Raw genomic sequence first — 20,754 nt, 5'->3', positions numbered from 1 at the left:
GATTCCTGATCTTTCCCATCTTGAAAAAAATGATCACTACTCATGCAAACAGGATGTATAATCATTCTTTAAGAGAAAGGGGCGGAGATGGCTTGCCATTGTCAAGCATACCAGTTTCGGACAATCACATACTTCAATTTCTTCCAGAGATTTGCATGTCAGATTTGCACTACAAATGCTTCTCAATTCTTGTAAATATTTCAGTATAAGAAATCTTAAACTTCGGCAGATGGGATCTATGATGGAGAACCCGCTGCAGCTGCTGTTGCTTTCTTCACCCATACCCCTTCTTCATGTGATCTTGTTCCTTTATCTTCTCTATCTTTTACAACCTTGGATCAATATAGCTCAACGATTAAAAAAAAACATTGGATCAATATTAAATAAGAGGGTTTTCATCCTTAATCATTAAAGATTATCAAATAATTAAAAGCCAGAAAACTTTAAAGCCAATCGAATTCTCATTTGAAATCCCATCTTTAAAAAGGCTGTATCATCCAATTCAACATTAATATAAATAAAGTACACAACTTAAAATTTCTTAAAATAATAAATAAACAGAGGAATTAAAACACGATGCTCATCAGTAATTCACTGATATATTATTTATATTAAGGGAAGAGACATATCCTACCAAATAGACTTTACAAAGGGAAGAAGGATATCCTTGGTGTTATGATGCTCCCACTCCATTACTGACCCCACCATTCTTTAGGATATATATCGATATCCTTAAGAGAAAGGGGAGGAGATGGCTGGCCATTTTCAAGCAATGGAAGACAAATTGGCATCCTCTTTAGCTTCTGGCATTTTCTTATCCAACATTTTTCGATAGAATCGCAAATCAATTTTGAACTACAAATGCTTTTATGTTTTGGTAATTCATACAATCTCATACTTTTTAACTTTGGGAGTTTGAATTCAGTGCTGCTGCTGAAGATTTCTTCACTCATAACCCTTTATTCATCTGATGTATTTCCTACTATCTCCTCCAGTTTCTCACAATCAAAAACTCTAATCTCTTCCAGGTTTACAGAAAAATATATCATTATATAGCTAACTCCCCAATAAATACAGTCCAGCCTTACGCCAATAATCTTCCTCTTCTCTGTTTTCAAACATGAGCTTGGATCTCTTTAAACGTGATGCTATCCATCCAGTGCTGTAGCCCTTCAGGCGAAAGGGATTCTCCTTGTTGTAGTCATAATCTTGATCAGACTGAGGTCTCGTGTTTCTGTTAACCCACGGCATGATCACAGTAGTTATTTTCCTATGTTAGCTGCTTCTAGCTCTTTATGTCTTCTTGCTCGATCAGGAGGCTGTGTTTTGCGGGTGGATTTGCTCTTCTTCTTCTACAAGCCTAAGAGCTGCCTGTTGCTGTTTTATCGAACAGATTTTGATATGTATTTGCAGCGAGTTATGAAGCATCTCCCGGATTAGTTTTGCTTCTCATTGTTCTCCTTCGGTTTACTCCATTACCTTTGTCACCAATGCAGCAAGTTTCCACGATTTCTTTAAGCCAATTATTTGCAGGCTTGGTGAACATAAACAATGATTCTGTAACCATAACATCTTTGTCAGTGAATTCTGCGACTCAGTCAAGTGCACAGTTGCTGCAAGAAATGAATCAATTGCTCCATTGTTGTCAACATCAACCTGCCAAAAACCCACAAGGAATTTGTTCAATTACCACTCAATTAACTGGTTGAAAAAATAAATAAAGACTACAGCAGTTTACAGCAAGATTGAAATAAGTGACAGAAAAACAGGCCAACACTTTAATTATCAGATCAGGAAAAACCTCAAAAGCAGAACTGAAGATATCAACTCCAAGCAACATGTTATTGCACTGCAGAAGGTACTCGAAAGCAATATCAGTGCATTTTAAGGAATTGTACCAACAAACCTGCGATGGTAGGCTTCAGCAGTGATTAAGTGAGTATAAATTGAATTTGGAAAGAGTGAGTGCCAAAGTCTTGGTCCCATGCCCTCATCTCCACTGTTACATACTCTGAAGGTTAAGAGAAAGTGCATCAAAACCACTAAAAGATTATGTATGCTAAAAGTTAATCTTAAAGCAAGAACACGTAGTTAGGAACTGTCATCGGCCCTTTAAAGGAAATTCCAAAAAGAAAACTTGGACGCCTCTTCAAAAAAAAAAAAAAAAATCATGCATAAATCACACAAACAAATGAGTGAAAAGCTTGGCCTTCATTCATCTCCAAGCATACAACTCCATTGAGATAGGTCACTAATGCAGGTAGAAGATAGAAAGGTAGCAAACAAACACAGAGAAGACAAGGATTTTTTTATGAGCAAAAAGGTTAAATTCACAGTTTTATTCTAAAAATAAGTCTAATAATATTTGTAGAGGTTTACAAGACCATTAAATAAGTCAAAAAACCTTATTTCTACTAGAAAACAAATCAAAATCCAAAGCATAAAGAAAATTAACACAAAATCCAAAATAAAACAATATATCCAAAAAAAATCTAGAAAAAATAACAAAATGAACCCAAACATCATTATTTAGGCTTAATTTCAAGAGATCCAACTGCCTAATGAAAGACAGAGGTTCTTAATAAAAAAACTACTTGTAAAATAACCTAAAAAAATTAAGCCTGATCCAATAAATAGGTATTTTATTATGTCTTTTTAAGCTATTCCATGAATGAATTTTTTAGGCCATCCACATGGTCTCTCTGTGACAGATGCTCATTCGACTACTCAGAAACTTCCGTTTTTACAAAGTCCGGTTACGAGTCACATTCCTGTTATTAACTCAATTGCCTCGTTCAATGTACCAATCTGCCTTACAATATGTTTAGCCTATTACTTGAGGAACTCCATCTCCATATTCGATCAGTCTGTACTGTATGCTAGCTAATTCACCAGTTATAAAGGCATGTGAAGAAAAGTATCTAATGAAGACCAGCAATATAACATAAAAGGCTAGAAAAGAAAATAGCCAAGAAACTTGGAAGTCATATCAAGTACCAATCATGAATCAGGCACGAGGACAAAATAAAACAGAAGATCAAGATAACAGGGAGTCCTTAGGAGAACATCTGCAAGGGGGAAGACTTGTACAAACCAGAAGCTGAAGGAAACAGATACCAGAGATACAAGACTTGTACAAACCAAAGAAATGATCGAGTGAAGATGAAGAGGCTTACATCAAATTTGATAGGCATTTCATGAACTCCAGACAAAGGAAGAAATCAGATTTGTCACAACACTGAATCCACATGGAAATTTGATTGTGTGAGCATATGCTGCACAATTAAGAATCATAGATGGAAACCTTTAAAAAATGAACCTATCGTTACAAATCAAGAGTAAGACTGGACTAACAAGCATGGCTAGGAAAATTTGACGACATTACCTACAAGTCGATGATTAGATCTTTCAGTGCACCAAGATAGCATGATTCCTAGACCATAAGGAAGGGGCATGTAGGGAGATATAAGTTAAGAAAAAAGAAGCAGAGAGATGGGAAAGAAGAAATCTCAAAAAAGAAAATGACTGAGGATTAAGGCTTACCACTAAGAAAATGATTTTTGAGTCCCAAAGGATAGCAGGACATCCTCTCACTTGCATGATATAAAGGACAAACATGAAGTCAGCTTCTTGAATTTGCGGGGTTCTTGCCAGTTCTTGGATGGTTTTTGCACTCCAACCTGTGTGGCAGAACAGAGGGCATAACTGAAACAGTTTATAAAATGGAGAACATAATCAAAGGGTTTTTGAGAAGCACACATACAAGTAGAACATATCACTTCATTTTGGACGAATCGTATCTGAAATCATATAAGATGAATCGCGAGTGGTTGCCAGATACTCAGATAGACAGGAATTCAAACATCAAACATGCATACCAAGACATAAAACAGCGATGACTAGAAGAACATCCTTAGCATCAGGATGCTCCCACTCCACTATTGTCTCCCACCCCACTATTGTCTCCCACCGTTCTTCTGGTTTCATATAGATGGAAGGGGGAGGAGATGGCTGTCATTGTCAAGGATATCAGTTCCGAACAAACCCACCATTCCATTGGATATATAATCCTTTCTTTTAACAGAAGGAGTAGGAGATGGCCAGAGAGAGAAATTAAAACATGGTAGAGTGTAGGCATGATACTCACAGGTCTTCCGAAAGGAACCATTCCAAATCCATCATAATCATCGATCTCAAAAGAATAAAAAGCATTCAATCTCTTTCCAGCAAAATATTGTTCAACAGTAAAGACTTTGAATCAATGCTTTCTTTCAATCCATGTAAATCAGAACGTTGTCTTCCTTCACCATCTGCCTACAAAAAAATAAACAAAATGATGCTAATCCATGTAAATCAATAAGAATTTTTTTTTTTAAGGTTGGGATGATAACAACAAAAAGAGGAGTGTAATGGTCTTGAGAAAACCTTGTAGATGAATTGGCCAGAATGTGTTGCTCTCCAAATGTTTCACTTGTCTTCGTCTTGCTTCCTTACTAATATACATACATCAATCATGAAATGGTTATGGTTGAGGCTAATTCACAAAAATTAAATGAGAGAGAGAGAGTAATTAGAACAAGATGCCTACCTATATGGGGGATAACTCGTATTCGTCGGGTCCCAAAAACTCTACGAAGGGACGAAGGACATCCTTAGCTTTAGGTTGCTCCCACTCCACCATTGACTCCCACCATTCTTTTGGATATATCTCGATTTCTTTAAGAGAAAGGGGAGGAGATGGCTGACCATTTTCAAGTAACGAAAGATAAATTGGCATTCTTTTTAGCTTCTGACATTTTACTAGCCCAATTTGTTGTAGAGAGTTGCAGATCAGTTTTGCATTACAAAAGCTTTTTAGTTCTGGTAATTCATATAATTTTAGAATTTTTAACTTTGGTAGTTTGAATTCGATGCTGCTGCTGCTTTCTTCACCCTTATCTCCTTCTTCATTTGAACTTGTTGCTATTATCTCCTCCATTTCTTCACATTCTTCAACTCTAATACATTCCAGGTTTACGAGGTTTGGCAGCAAGACAAAAGGGAACAACTTCTTCGTTCTTCTACATCCATAACAATGCAACTTTTTAAGATATGAAAATATACCTTTATAAGATGGAGATGGAAGTGTAGCTGAGCAGAACCAAGAAGATGAAACCAAGCTCTCCATGCTATTGCAATAAGAATTGTCCATGACCTTCAGATCAATTGCATAATTTATAAGAGAGGAAACATCATCACAATAAAAAATGATCAGTTGTTGAATGTCATTTGGGAACATGACCTGAAAATCTCCATCTTTATTGATACCCAAGTTACCCAACCAAACAGTTTTACCTCTATAATAGCTTTTTATTTCATATTCCTCAAACTGTCCTACAAAAATTTGGTATGTGCTTAGTGATTGGGTCTCATCCCGAGATTTGAGATACTCCACAAAGTCAGAGCAACCTTCAAAATGGCATTCCAAAGTTTCCAACTTCCTTAAGCACCCTACTTCCTTTCCTTTGACTGTTATCGGAGCACTAGGAATCTCCTCCTCTAATGCAAATACTTGCAGGTGAGAGAGTTTAGGTAATATCCCACTAGGAAACTCCTTTTCACCACTTGCATGGAGTCTAAGATACCTCAGGTTGGATAGACATTCCATTCCTTGAGGCATCTTTTCAAGTGCAGTCAAACAAAGATCTAACCTCCTTAGTGCCCTGAGATTTTTTAATGAGGGTACATCCCTTAAGTTCTCGCAGCCAATGAGCAATAATGCAGTGAGACTTATCAAGTCAGAGACAGAATCAGGCAACTTTTCAATAAATGTGTAAGACAGATCGAGGACCTTAAGCCCAAGCAAGTGCTTGAAAAATGAATCTGCAATAAATCGCAACCCTTGATTATGACATAGCAATAGAGTTGAAAGATTGGGACACCTTGGTGAATGGCTTGAGGGAATTTCTTCAATTTGATTTTCTATTAGTGAAATTCTTGTAAGATTCTCTGTCCACTCCTCTGCAGTCGGCAATTCTCTTATTTGTGCACCTGCTTTAATCATGCCTTGAGAGTTCTCTTGTTGTATTTGGATGGTCATGTCCCTAATTAAATCATGCATCTTGACAGCTCTAGCATCACCATGACCGATACATCTTTCCAGTAAACAAACATTTTCAAGTTTATTAAGCATCGTGTGGCCCTCGTCATATGCCGATTGCTTGCTTATTGCTCCTTTCATTATTCCCTCGTCGATCAAATATCCTATCAACTCCTCCCTTTTAATAACACGATCTTCAGGAAATAATGCACAATATAAGAGACATTGTTGTAATGCAAAATCATCCAATCGGTCATAACTAAACCTCAATAATTGGTACACCTCATCTTCCATGTCCTTCAATCTTGATTCTTTTAATTTCTTTAATGTATTCCTCCATTCATGCAGGTCATCCACTCCCCTCAAGCTTCCTGCAATTGTAATAATTCCCAAAGGCAAACCCGCGCATTCCCTTGCAACATCTATTGCAATTCGTTCCACTTCTGGAGAGAGTGTTATGTCATGTCCAAGTTTCTCCACGAACAAAGTCCAAGCTTCTCTCTTAGAAAGTGGCTTCACTTTGATTTTATGTTGGCTACCCATCCGTTGACAAATCCTCTCTGATCGAGTTGTCATAATCAGCTTGCATCCTTTCAATGAGATAGGAATCCCCACTTTGTGCAGCTCAAAAGAGTCCCACAAATCATCTAAAATGAGAATCCATTTTTTTTTCTTCGTTAGTTCTTTTGACAATTCCACAGCTCTATGCAGCTCATCCTCTTCATTGGAAAGGTTTAAACCTATACGCCTTGAGATATTGTTCTGTAATTTATTAATGTTGAAATCTCGCGACACAGTAACCCAATAAACATGATGAGAAATGCCTGGTCTTCTGAGAAGCTCATTATGGATATGTTGCAACATTGTCGTCTTACCAACTCCTCCCATCCCGTAAATGCCAATGGTTGATACTTCATCATCCATTAACCAGGACCATATTATATTCGTATTCTCTTCAAATGCTCGACCCACTAGCTTTGTAGAGCTAGTAGGTAATGGATCTCCTCTGGTCTCACTTGTGTTGTATTTAAGGCCTCTGAAAGAGCTAGATCCTGCTCCAGGCTGCGCTACTTCTCCAGTCCCGTTCTCTAAATCATCCTCCATTAACAAATTATGGAGCTCATCCCAGTTTATTTCAATTGCTTGACCCATTATATCTAATGCTTGTATCCTTCCAGGGTCTCCAGCCAAACTGTCGACTTTATTGTTTCGTTCTTGTGGACTGGTTGACATGGCATAATCATTAGCGTTGCTTGAACTTGCTAAGATTTTATGTCTTTTGCTGCCACCATGCATAGCTAGGAAGGCGGCTTCTTGAACTTCTCCGGGCACCTGACCACAAATGGAAACACCATGCCCTCTCTCTCCTGATAAATGCCATTTGATCCTCGAAATGGAAGTATAGTTGGCAAATAAATGCCCACAGAACTTGCACTTCATGCTACCATCTTTCATATCTTCAACATCATTCCAAAATGGATCATTTGATCGAACCATTTTTCTGCTCCAAGTTCAGTAACGAGGCCCTAAAGTATAAAAAAATACATAGATGTCAAAATATTCACAAAAAAGAGTAATTAATTGAAGTTAAATTAATTTTAAAAAAACATTCTAAACCTAAAATAATAAGTCAAGAGTTGCCCATCCAAATCCCTAGATTAATCCAAAACAATAACATTTTAGTTTCTTTACAATAAAATCATTTTGTTTTGGACCCAAAAATATTATTTTATTTTAAATAAAAAAATTAAAAAATCTTTGAAGTTGATTCGGTTAAGTCAAACTGTACGATTTATTTTGACTAGGTCAAACTAGATTTTATCATGTCAATTTATAATCAGATTTAAAATAAAATTTAATCCTAGTTAAGCTTTAAATTAATAATTTTCAGATTGACTTATAGGGTCAAGTTTGTTTTAGGGTTAATCTATTATAAATCTTTTATATTCACCTAAAAAAATCAATTTTGTTAGTATTTAGATGAAATAAAAGAGAGAAAGAAGCAGATCTGAATATCTGATGATATGAAAGAGATTGCTCCTTTTCTTATATAATATCTACAACTTGCCTTTTTATTTTTTATTTTTTTGAAAAACAAATTCCACAGCTAGTCAATAGGTTTAGGATAACCAATACGCCTTGCAAAAATCAAACAATTAAGCATGGAAAACAGTATGGTAAAAAGATGAGAAAAATAACGAGCATATAGTTTACCTGTGCCTGAAAATTATTCCCCAACTACGCGATGGTTTTGCTCAAATCAGAAAAAAAATAAAATAAAATAAGAACAAAGAGAATGGTTTAGAAAATGGAGGTGTAAGGGAAAGGAAAATACTGTAAAACAATGGTAGATGTGGAAGATATTCTTACAGTAGCAATTGCAATGATAAAGGCACATTAATCTACTGTACTTTACCTTGTAATCAGGGATAATAACAGTACCTAATCCCATTGAATTAATATTTAATATCATACCTTCCACGTATAATATACATTTAGAATATCTTATTGTATAGTATTTAATCAAAAATATATATAGTGGAAACCTTTACAAGAAATTAATACTCGAGTTTCCAGTGTAAATGAGTTGTGGTATGGTTGAAAATATATTTTAACCCTATCGCCAAAAAAACCTTTTATATTTATAGTTTCTTTTTTAATTTATATTTTCCATTCATTTTCTTTGTAATTTCTATGCCCTTTCTTCGAGCTGAATAAGTTGTTGATACTTTTAGCGGATCCATTGTAAACTTATTTAGAGCTATTATTTTTTTAAAATATTTTTATTTTAAAATATATTAAAATAATATTTTTTTTTAGTTTTTAAAATTTATTTTTATATTAAAATATCAAAACAAACTAAAAATTCCAAGAAAAACTCTATCAATAACTTCCTTGAGTAGTAGTTTTCTCTGCCACAAGAACACAAGATGGTGCAACAGTGCACTGTCTATGTCCCACAAATGCACAGCATGGATTTACTTGTAGCATTTTTGGTTCACGAAGCCTAACCAACCCCCAAGTCCCTGAGCTCCCCAGCTTTTACGGAAGCGCGTGTAAACCAGTCGGATATATTAAACAGAGAAGCAAAATTATGGCCAGGCCATTCATAAAGATTAAGATTTACCAATATTTGCAAAAAGTATGGCAGATAGTTAAACATAGTTTATCTGAGCATCAATCAGATGTTTTAGATCCATTGGTAGTGAGTCCTAGGGCATCTCCCAAGTTAAATGTGCTTCTCATTGTTCTCCTCCCGATTCCTCCATTGCCCTTCCTCATCATTGCAGCAAATTCACCATAGTCTATTTGTCCATCCTGCAACACAATTTCCATGATCACATGTTGTCAGAAGCTCCTACAACTCCCAAAACAAATGTAATGTGCTTCTGAATGATTTGTCCGAGTAAAGCTCCTAGATTCTTTATTTTATGAGGGGAAAAAAAAAGGATTGCAATGACAGTACATAATGGACTTACATTATCTTGATCGATTTCTTTAATCATCTCATCAAGGTGGAGCTCGCTTAGGCCGAACTCTTTGCAGGCTTGTTGAAGCTCATCAATGGTTATGTATCCACTGCTATCTTTGTCAAAGAATGAGAAAGCAGACACTAAATTTTCCTCTCTCTCCAATTTATTCAAGTGCACAGTGGCAGCTAGAAATTCACCATAATCAATTGTTCCACTGTTGTCAATATCAGCCTGCCAAAAATACCCACAAAGCATGCACTTGTTCAATTTCATGTCAACTGAATGGTTGAAAAAACAAAACAGAAACTACAGAGGATTCGAGCAAGTTCTCTTACAGCATCCATCAGATCCTTTATCTCAGACTCCATTAGTTCAGAGCCTACTCGCCTTAATCCATCTTTTAATTCATCAAAAGTTATTGTTCCACTGTTGTCCGTGTCTATCATTTTGAACAACTCTTTCAAACCACCGATCTCTTCTTCAGAAAGCCTATCTGCTATGACCTAAAATTCATTACAAGAATCACTACGCATCAGTTCAGTTGAGGTCAGCATTACAGCATACTAACATAGCTACACTCATAGATACACACATATGTGTGCAAGTGCGTGCAAGTGAGTCTGTATAAGTTTGTTCCGGGTATCAAAGTTAATTATGAATACTGAGTTACCAAACAAATGAAAAAAATTAAAATTTCATTGAATATGTTAAGCAACTAAGATCTAAAACTTAAGCAAGTCGAGTACTAAATATCCCGTGTCCCCCTGTTTATATTATCTTCATGTTCCTTAAACATTCCATGCTTGTATTGAGTCCATTACGAGTGAGATACTTAGTTTGATAACTAAGTTAATGATCTTTTGGAGAATGACTCCGACACCATGTTAAATACGATGTTATTAATGACTGTTGACTTTTCTTATCTATGTGTACGAGAGCAAAGAAGTCACTAAAGGGGTCACCAAATAAAGTAGTTGTCATGCAAATAGTTGAAGCGTCATTAGGCCCTGGTTTTTTAGAGGTAACATAATCAGTTTACTTAACAATCAACATGGTTGATTTAGTGATAGTTTTTTTCAACGGAACCAATAATATAATACAAGAAAACTACTATACATCCGCAAGAACTTACACGCAAAGCCATCTTCTTAAGCTTGTTCATTGCAGAGAACTGTTTCAGCCGCGATAAAACAGCAGAATCAAGAGGTTTATCTGGGGCAATTCTGTCATCCACGATCCATGGGTGGCCTGCACCAAAGGTCACATAGGTATCATGATGTAGCAACATCCATCAATAATCACTGTGCTGGAACTTGTTTAAGCCTAACACTCCTAAATCCCTGTTTAAGGAAAATTGAAGAGTCTTACAGAGTACTTCATGAGCAGTTAGTCTTTTCTTTGGATTCCGTTCAAGCATTTTTCTAATCAGATCCTTGGCACTGTCTGAAATACTAGGCCATGGTTCAGATTCAAAATCTAATTTGCCTTGCAATATCTGCTTGAAGATCCCGATTTCAGTTTCTGACATTTATAACAGAGTAAACGAGGACAGAAAATAATGTCAGTAAAAGTCAGTAGCACAAAAACTCAATTCTTAGTAACCATCCCTATCCAGAACTTGATTTGTCATCAGTGCAGGAATAAAAAAATTATTACCAGCCCAAAAAGGCGGCACACCACTTAATAGTATGTACAAAATAATTCCTGCACTCCATACATCTGCTTCAGGTCCATAATGTTTGCGCAATACCTCTGGCGCAACATAGTATGGACTCCCAACAACATCACAAAAAGTTTCGCCTGAAAATCCACAAAATTAAGTATGCGTCAGACTGAGGCAGACCACAATATTAAATGATGACAAGGTTGTGTTAAGTAGCAATGGTTTCGGAGCAATGAGGACAAAAAAGTCGTAATTTTGAAATGTGACGCAATAATTGACTACAATCCACTTTGAAGATTTCTATTTATTCAGAATCATTGTTATGAAGTTTACAGGTACAAGCAGGCAAACACGCCTACTGTAAATCATAGGACAGAAGTTGTTTCCCAGGTTGCAGAAGCTTACAATAAACCAGAGAAGTTTTTTTTTTTCCCCAAAGAAAATGTGTAAATGACATTTGCATAAGAATCTGATATACCTATATGAGGCCAATATGTCCATGTATAGATGAGGTGAGAGAGAGAGATTTTAACAATCATATTTGAGAAAACTTTAAGATGAGAACACTCAGGATTTCAACAAGAGGAAAGGAAAGGAAAGGAAAGCTGGAAGAATAACTGAAATGGTTGAGGGAGAAGAGAGGTGAAGCATGCACTGCTAGAACCTCCAGAAAATGAATCAAATTCAATTCATTCAACACAAAGACTAACACATTCGAAGTGAAATAGCTACAAAAAAAAAAAATCAACTTTGTGCAAACATGTTAAGGGATCGCACGAGGTACTGGCAAGCAACTTGTGACTAATTCTAAGCAATTATCTCATCTTAAGAGTACTAGAATGGAGAGTATTGAGCATCAAATAACTTCGGTCAAGGGAAAAGAAACAAAATCTTTGAAGCACAACCACAATGTAGTTATGTATTTCTTGGTTAGTTATTGAAACATTGATTGCTGGGAGCCCGCTGAGATAGTTGGCAAAGGCTCTTTCGTCCAACAATGCAATGGGCCAGATTGGGTCCCCCACTTCAAGATAAAATCAACTATTTCAAGCAAGGAAGCATTCAAAGCCCTTATTAAATGCATGAAAATGATGCAGGTTCATTTCGAATGGTCAATGTCCAAGAATTCTCATTTTCAAGCCTTCAAGGGCCACATTTCTGAATGAAGGGACCAATCACTCCTCAAAACAAGCTCATTGAACATTTGGTGTTCAATTCAAAAGCATTTCAAGAGATTGTGCAAGTTGGAGCCAGAGGCATTAGTGTCTTAGTGATGATCAATTGTATTAGTAAAGTCCCAATTATCAAAAATCAATCCCAACTAAGGTAGTAAATATAATGATAACGAGCGTTTTGGGCATACAGTGAATGAACACACACATAATCCCAGATCAAAAACTTAATCAAGTCAGTCAAGAAAGCAGGCAACCACAAATCTAAATTCAATCAATAGCAACAAAACAAACACTAAATCTGCAGAAAAATAAAACCCACCAAAGAAAACACAAGCAAAACATAAAAAAAAAATTGGGAAAAAAGGTAACACCCAAGAAGTGAAGGAACCAGACCTGGCTTGTAGAACACAGAAAGCCCAAAATCAGTGGCCTTAAGAGGAGCATCCTCCTCAACACTATGAAGTAAGAAGTTCTCAGGCTTAAGATCTCTATGCATGACACCAAGTGAATGGCATGTCTCAACAACCCCAACAATAGTTTTCATCAATTTAGCAGCCTCTTTTTCACTATAATGCCCTTTCTTAACAATCCTATCAAAAAGCTCACCTCCTTCACAAAGCTCCATCACCAAGTGAACACAAGAAATATCTTCGTATGCCCCGCTAATCCTAACCACATGTGGATGCTCTGACAAATGGTGCATTATCTGGATTTCCCTCCACACATCCTCATAATCTTCTTTGCAAAGAAGCTTTCTTTTTGGTATTGACTTGCAAGCATACTTTTTTCCTGAGGTTTTATGTGTACAGAGAAAAGTTGTACCAAACTGCCCTTGACCAAGCTTCCTCCCTATGCTGTAATGGTCTCTTAAGTTCTGGGTCTTGTAAGGAAGCACCCATTTAGGCCTTGATGACAGTGGTGGAGCACTAGACGATGAGGGTTTTGGTTGATCATCCATGGTTAGAGACTCAACCCCTGAAGCGGGTTCAAAAGGACTCAAGAAAAAGCTTCAGTCTTGGGTCTTGAATCCCTCTCTCCTTTTCTCTCTCTCTCTATAGTGATGAGAACTGAGACAGAAGACTTTTTGCGCTGTCTGATGAATGGGCAAACTATAGCTTACTCCTTATAGTCTGAAAAAACTCATTGATTTGTATTTGTAGTTTCATAAATTATATACTTATACAATTTTTCTTAAATTCAAAGTTATTAAACCTTATAGCCTATGACCCAGTACAAGAAATGTTTTACAGGTGGTATAAATGTTAATTCAAATTGATTCAAGTTAATTAAAATGATATTATTTAAATTTTTTAAATTAAAAAAAAATGTCTTTTTATGAAATTTAATGAGAAAAGAAGGATTTTATGAAGAAAAAAAAAAACCCAATGGATTAACCAAGGACTATTTAATTATTTTTATATACTACAAGGTTTAATAAATTAGTCTTAATAAACTATAGGGACTAAGTTGCAATTAAGTCTATGATGAATAGATTAGATTCTCTTTTAGGACATGGACACGAGTCTCTCTCTCTCTCTATCTAGATTTCGATTAGAGCTTCTTTCTTTCTCTCTCTAGCTGACTGTGTATCTAACTTTTTCCATGACTGAGATCTAAACAAATTCTTTTGTCTGTCTGAGATACCTTTCCCCTTTTCTATGGGCTGCTTTGGCTTGTGGTTTGTGATCAAGTGGCCACAGTCTTGTCTTTCATTATTTTAGTAGCAAAACCTACAACTTGGGCTTTGATTGTCTAGAATTACGAACAACTTTCATAACTCAAAAAATAATTCTTTCTGTTCGAATGATTCATGATTTTTTTTTAATAAAAGATATCTTTGGATTAGATTTTAGTTCATCTTTTTAATGTTATTAAAAAAAGAGTATTCAAATTAGAATCATTTATATAAACTATGAATTCAAATAAAAAAATTAATTCAAGTTTTATTTTTTAAAAAATATATTAAAACAATCCGTATAAAATAAATTTTGTAATAAAAATCAGCAATTTTAACCTAATTAAATTACAGCACTTCCTCCTCTAGTTTATTTTTTAAAAAAAATCTTATACAAATTCAAATGTTATATTAATTAGATCAAGATGATTCAAGTTTACTTGAAGTTTTGTATTAAAAAAAAATAAAAGATTCCATACAAAAAATAAATTTTGTAAGAAAATTTCTGTGAATTTTAACATGATTAAACTAGGCTACTTTCTTCTCTAATTTATTTTTTTTAAAAAAAAACTTAAATCATTTTAAATCTTCTATTAGTTAATATTTTTTTTATATATAATTCGGGTGTTCAGACCAGTTTATACGCATCACGACTAATCTTCAAACCCACTGAACACCCTATAAGTCTAATAAATAGATAAAACACTACGAGAACAACAAGCGTGCATAAAAAAAATCGAACTCGGGTGCAGAGAATTTATAGTTGACTTGTTAAAATGGTTTTGTAACATATCTATTAACTTTTAAATGAATAATAAATTACTCTTTAAAAAACTGTAAAGTTATAAAATAAAGTTTAATTATTAAAACAGAAAAAGTATTTATTGTGCATTAATGTTCATCTTAAAAGTTTATACTTTTTTAGTTTATAACAGTAATGCGTTTGAATTGATAAACAAAAAAATTATATAATTGAAGAGCGATTCAATTTCTCTATACATCTATGGTGTGGTTCTATACCTATTTTTATTGGGGATACAAATGATACGGTAGATGCTGGGATGTGTCTCAAGAGAAAACTTACCTGGACAATAAATAAAATAATAATAAAAAAACTTTTGAGTAGAGATTTGTTACTATTTTGGAATGAAAAAAATTAGAGATAAAAAAATATATATTTTTATAAATATAAAAATTAACTTCAAAACTATTTTAAAAACAAATTTAGTTTATCTTATGTATTTGTTTATGTCTTTTTAACAACATGTTTTGGAATTCTCTAGATTAAATTGAATTCAAAGATTTTAATATATATTATTTCTGTTTAGAACCATTTTAAGTGTCAATAATATAATTTTCAATGGAATTTAATTTCTAAAAATAATATAAAAATAAATTAGAAATCAACTTCTTTAATTGATTACACCAAAAGAAGAAATTAATGTTAAAACTAGCTTCTTAAAATAAATGTTTATCCATCTGTTTTTTAATAAAATCTTTGAAAGAATAAGATGAAGGTGATGAGAGTAATATAAAAAATAAAATGGATTAAATTTTATCTTTTCTAGATATGTAAATTCAATTTATTTGTCAATGTAATTTAAATTAAATATTGTAATTAAATTTACTTACACTAGCGAATTGATTCCAAACAGTTTACAATTAAATATATTTGTATTTTTAATCAAATAACTTAAGTTGTTAAGTGAAATTCTAATAATAATTTTATATTATTTTAAAACATACCAATTTAAGTAAAAGCTTTTTCGATCTAAAAACTCATATAAACTTAGATTATCTTATGCTTAATTTTTATTATATAAAATAAAAGTGTAGTGAAATCGATTCAAACTCCTGATAACTTGATCATTAAAATTATGATACCATATAATATAAATATTTTTACATAACTTAACTTATTAACTAAGATTCCCATTATAGTTTTATATTACTAACCGAACCTAATAAAATGTTCAAGGAGAATAATTATAAATATCTTAAATAAATTATAACAAATTCATGTGTAACATACAGAAGCATCCATCATTCCAAGCATGGAAAATAATATTTAAAATGATGGGTAAAATTAAACCTTTAGTATTCATCATTGTTTTAGTTTTTTTTACTGAGAACCACCATGATGGGAGGCACAAAAGGGAACAGTATATTTATAGTATGGTCCTTGAATAAGCAAATGCTATCACAAGTACTTTCCATCTTGCAAGTTGCTTGGTGGGACAAACAAACAAGGACTTATGATGTCGTCGCTTGTTCTATGCACCAATAATGTTATAATTATCTTTTACAAATGTGTCTTTAGGCATGTGTGTATATGCGGGAAGAATCAAGCAATTCTGCCGATGGATCCCACCTTTTCTTGGCTTTTCTGCCAAACATGGATTGAAAATGGGAAATTTCCAAAATAATTCATTTGATTTGCAAGTTTTGTGATCTGGTGAGGGAGCTACCAGTACCTAGAAAATAGCACTAGCAAGGTTTTCAATAGATGATTCAAAGCCTGTTAAGGCAGCTTTATCAGCCTTTTCAGGATCCTTTCGTTAAGCTAAACGTTGCAAACACAAACAACTACGACAATAGAGGGGGGGTGAGTACAAATCACCCCAAACTAAATATTAATCAAGGTCCCATGCCTATAAATACCAAGCTTTGATCTATGGTCATGGAGTCTGTTCTTGATCCTTTGTTGGAACCCGAAAAAGACTGTCAGTAACCACAAAAATGTAAAACTCCCGGTCCTGGATTAGTTTAGAGAACTTCAAACGCTGATGATTTGAGGGGCAAACTGTTGCAGCTTTCACTTTTGCGACATCAGCAACCATGCTAGTGGGAACCTCATGGATCTTTTTGTTTCGAGTAAATGGCATTAGTGCACTGCGTATGCGTATCTCATCTAATGAAACACAATTGCTTTATGTTTTCCAATCATTTTCCCTTTTTTTCTGAAACAGTATACTCTTGCTTCTTGCTTGGTTCAGTCGATAGCACCCGATCATTATGGCCAAGACTTTCAACACTAAATCAATCAATGACTCAAGAGATTTTGCACAATATTTGTCTTCTCATTCCATGTTCGGCTCCTCCTATTTCATCTCTGATAACCTGAGCCTCTTTTGAGGTGACTTCTAGTGGAAACTACTTCAAAATCTCTGGTATTTTTGTCACTCGAAAATGGTATGGACTCTGCGACTTGACGAGGCAAGAAACTAACTTTGGTTCCACTATTAGTAAAAAGAAATGTCATCTTTTTGCCAGGGTGGAGGTCGTTGTACTGGTAGAATATCGTTGAGGCTGGGTTTTTTTTGTGGTTATCTTGTATCAGGATGAAGTTGATTGCAGTTCCCTGTGAAACAATATAATCAAATATTTTGTGGTTGCCATGTTTTTTCTACTATATATGTACACATGTTTTTTTTTTTTTTTTCTTATAGTTATTGACCGAGGTTTCTTCCATTGATTATGGGAGCACATTTTCTAAGCATAATACCAAATTGCAACTGTACTTCTGAATGTGAATACCTGATAAGGCTGGTTTTTCTGGATCACCTTCTTCTTAAGAAAACCAGTGCTTCCACACTAAAACAGGGTGAGGGGGTGCGTGTGTATGACAAACATAAACAGCTATGACAGCAGGGAAGGGAAGAAAGTACATACATGTTAGAAACAGCAACGACAACAAGGCAGCAAACTTATTAAAGCCCTCTGCTGATCCATACCAAGCTTTTACCTATGGTCATGGACTCGCGTGTGTATGAAAAACATAAACAGCGACGACAACAGGGAAGGGACGGAAGTACATACATATTATAAACAGCAAGGAAGCAAACTTATTAAAGCCCTCTGCCGATCAATACCAAGCTTTTATCTATGGTCATGGAGTCATTTTTTTATCCTTCTTTGGCACCCAAACGAGAGTATCACTATCTAGAAAGTGACAAACAGCAGGTCCTGGCTTAATTTTGAGAACTTGAAACGCCATATGGTCTGGACTCCAAGCTGATGTGTTGAGGTGGCAAACCGTTACAGCTTTCACTTTTGTGCCATCAGCACCCACTAATGGAACCTCATCAACCTCCGTGTCTGCGATTACATGGCAATAGTGCACTGCATAAGGATATCTCATCTTGTGACACACTGCTGCTTTATGATCTCCAATCATTCTCACTGCGGCTGAAACCGTATACTCTTGCTTCTTGCCTGCTTCAGTCGAGAGTACCCGCACATTTTGGCCAAGCCTTTCAACAGTCAAATCAATTAATGACTCTAGAGATGTAGCACAATATTTGTCTTCTCCTTCCATGTTTGGCTCCTCGCATCCTCCTATTTCTTCTCTGATAACCTGAGCCTCTTTTGAGTTGACTTCTAGTTCGAAGTACTTCAAAATATCTGGTATTTTGTCACTCGAAAATGGTATAGACTCTGCGACTTGACGAGGCAAGAAACTAACCTTGGTTCCACTCTCCGTGAAAAGAACTTTCATTTTTTTACCTGGATGGAGATCGTCGTACTGGTAGAATATGGTTGAGTCAGGGAGGGCAGAGTTCAGGGATTTTTTATCGCCTCTTTTGTAGCCTCGTCTGCTATAAATTATTCTATATCTTCTTACGATAACAATAGCACTTACGTTTTCATTAGCGAATTCTCTGGTGATTGAAGGATAATGACCAGGTTGTAGAAGATATCTCAGGGCTTTTGGCAATGGAGTGTTGGGCAACCTTGAGTACCAATACTTCTCAGTAGGTGGAGAAATATCGCTAGGGAGGAAGGTGGCAACTTTCTTTGGTAAAGGGACATTGTCAGTAGCCACAGCCACTGTCGTGTGGGTTACACCGATGGTATTAGCAGCGGTGGAGAAGCTAATGTAGAGGGAGAGAGTAAGAAAGAAGGGGAGGAGCTGTGCACAAGAATTGGCTTAGAGACATTTTTTGAAGATACTGAAGAAGTGAGCAAATACTATAACAAGTACTTGCCATCTTGCAAGTTGCTTGGTGGGACAAACAAACGAGGACTTGTGATGTCGTCTCTTGTTCTATGCACCAATAATGCTATAATTATCTTTTACAAATGTGTCTTTAATTAGGCATGTGAGTATAGGCGGCCGGATGAATCAAGCAATTCTGCCGACGGATCCCACCTTTTCTTGGCTAGCTTTTCTGCCAAACATAGATAATTGAAAATGAAAATTTTCCAAAATAATTCATTTGATTTGCATTAGTGGGTGCGACATCAGCACCCACTAGTGTCTTTATAAATGAATAAAGAACGAAAAGATGTATATACCATATAGAATTTGAGAAAGTAAATCTCCCTGTTCTCTTATCGCTTGATGCCAAAGAATAAATCATATATCTCCCTGGAATGACAGCTGGTATAACTGTAGAAACCAGACCCCAATTTATTTTGGGCTGATTTTGGCCCGGTTTTCTTTTGGGTCGGGTTTGACCCGTTCGAAGATTTTCTTCAAAGAATTATTTAAAAAAAAATATGTGATTTTCTGCAAGTTTGTTACTGCATTTTTTATCAATATCGGTTTGTATTTTTATACTGTAAAGATACAAATTCGATATGAAAATATCTAGTTTTTGTCAAGACATCAAAAAATATATAAAAAAATAAAAAAAAATATTTTGTTTTCATGCATACGACCTAGTCTCTCCAAAAAATAAAAATCATCACATTATATTTTCATACAAAAAAGAAAATTTCAAAAAAATATATATGTATTATCATGCACTTTGGCTTTAACAACAAATTTGTTAGAGCCATGAGAAACTTGGCCAATAATATTTTAAAAATTCTAAAAAAAATCCTTTTGTCTTCTTTTAGTATCTGGGATTATGAATTTATACGTAAAACATATTCCTGATATTAAAAATATAGTTTTCATATAGATGTTAGAACGGTTAGGTTTTTTTCTCGATAAGATAAGGATCTTCTTACTGATGAGGATTTTTCTTGAACCATAAACAGACCAACAAATAGAAATACAATAACACCTTAGCTTTTTATTAGACAATCAAACAATGCAGCTTATCTTAGGTAAAATGTATTTGGGGTGCTAATACATTTTCTTTACGCAATCAGTCCCCGTACCTGATCTCTGAGACCAGTTAAGGTTTTCTAGTTTGATCAAAATACTAGATGACGACTCTTATTTTATTTTTCACCAATAAACGACAACAATTTCTTGTCCCCCTATATTTGCCAGATAGATATTACATTTAGATTTAAAGTGGAACAATTTCGTTGCGATGCCATACACGTGCAACATGCCAAAAAAAAAAAAGATAGAAAAAAGAAAAGAATGTAATAAAAAATTAGATATAAAAGAAACATCAAATTTCCAATGATGAAACTTATAGTATCACTAGAAAGATTTTCTATTCAAAGTCAACATTGGAGGTAGCTAGGGGTGTTCACGGTTCGGTTTGGTTCGGTTTCAACCATAAAAACCAACCGAACCAAGTACCTCATATTTTTTAAATTTCAAACCGAACCGAACCGGATTCCGGTTTAAACCGAACCGGATTCCGGTTCGGTTGAATCCGGTTTTGCAGCTAAAAAACCGGGAAACCTAATCATTAAATTAATGGGTTTTTTTGACTTTTTTTTAATGGGCTTAAATTAAATTGGGCTGTTAAATTTTTTTTGTTGGGCTAAATTTATAGGCT

General features: G+C 34.8%; 3 protein-coding genes and 1 pseudogene across 5 annotated transcripts; all 4 read right to left on the bottom strand.

The window, feature by feature from the left end:
• Positions 1-940: 940 nt before the first annotated feature.
• On the bottom strand, positions 941-9,000 carry LOC118044953 (probable disease resistance protein At4g27220). Of its 3 annotated transcripts, XM_073406778.1 has the most exons (10): positions 8,294-9,000; positions 4,589-7,605; positions 4,426-4,493; positions 4,148-4,314; positions 3,879-4,011; positions 3,544-3,680; positions 3,386-3,433; positions 3,177-3,275; positions 1,907-2,011; positions 941-1,656 (listed from the first exon to the last, which is right to left on the bottom strand). In XM_073406778.1, exon 2 carries the CDS (start codon positions 7,574-7,576, stop codon positions 4,589-4,591), a length of 2,988 nt encoding a protein of 995 aa, XP_073262879.1. In that variant the 5' UTR covers positions 7,577-7,605; positions 8,294-9,000; the 3' UTR covers positions 941-1,656; positions 1,907-2,011; positions 3,177-3,275; positions 3,386-3,433; positions 3,544-3,680; positions 3,879-4,011; positions 4,148-4,314; positions 4,426-4,493. The 3 variants fall into 3 exon arrangements, with proteins under 3 accessions (XP_073262879.1, XP_073262878.1, XP_073262880.1); XM_073406777.1 differs by having other exon boundaries at positions 3,879-4,314; XM_073406779.1 differs by having other exon boundaries at positions 3,879-4,310.
• A 153-nt stretch (positions 9,001-9,153) lies between these two features.
• Positions 9,154-13,475, bottom strand: LOC118044955 (calcium-dependent protein kinase SK5). Its single transcript, XM_035053422.2, has 7 exons — positions 12,784-13,475; positions 11,209-11,352; positions 10,921-11,073; positions 10,685-10,800; positions 9,888-10,055; positions 9,559-9,783; positions 9,154-9,397 (listed from the first exon to the last, which is right to left on the bottom strand). Exons 1-7 carry the CDS (start codon positions 13,346-13,348, stop codon positions 9,257-9,259), a joined length of 1,512 nt encoding a protein of 503 aa, XP_034909313.1. The 5' UTR covers positions 13,349-13,475; the 3' UTR covers positions 9,154-9,256.
• Positions 13,476-16,743: 3,268 nt separating this feature from the next.
• Positions 16,744-17,715, bottom strand: LOC140955144 (BURP domain protein RD22-like; annotated as a pseudogene).
• Positions 17,716-17,721: 6 nt separating this feature from the next.
• On the bottom strand, positions 17,722-19,056 carry LOC118044933 (BURP domain protein RD22-like). The gene is made up of 2 exons (XM_035053407.2): positions 19,050-19,056; positions 17,722-18,994 (listed from the first exon to the last, which is right to left on the bottom strand). Exons 1-2 carry the CDS (start codon positions 19,054-19,056, stop codon positions 17,955-17,957), a joined length of 1,047 nt encoding a protein of 348 aa, XP_034909298.2. The 3' UTR covers positions 17,722-17,954.
• Positions 19,057-20,754: the final 1,698 nt, after the last annotated feature.

Source organism: Populus alba, chromosome 19 (assembly GCF_005239225.2).
Source record: "Populus alba chromosome 19, ASM523922v2, whole genome shotgun sequence".
NCBI classification, from domain to species: Eukaryota; Viridiplantae; Streptophyta; class Magnoliopsida; order Malpighiales; family Salicaceae; genus Populus; species Populus alba.
The sequence above is the reverse complement of the archived record's forward strand: the minus strand, read 5'-3'. Positions and strand labels throughout refer to the sequence as shown.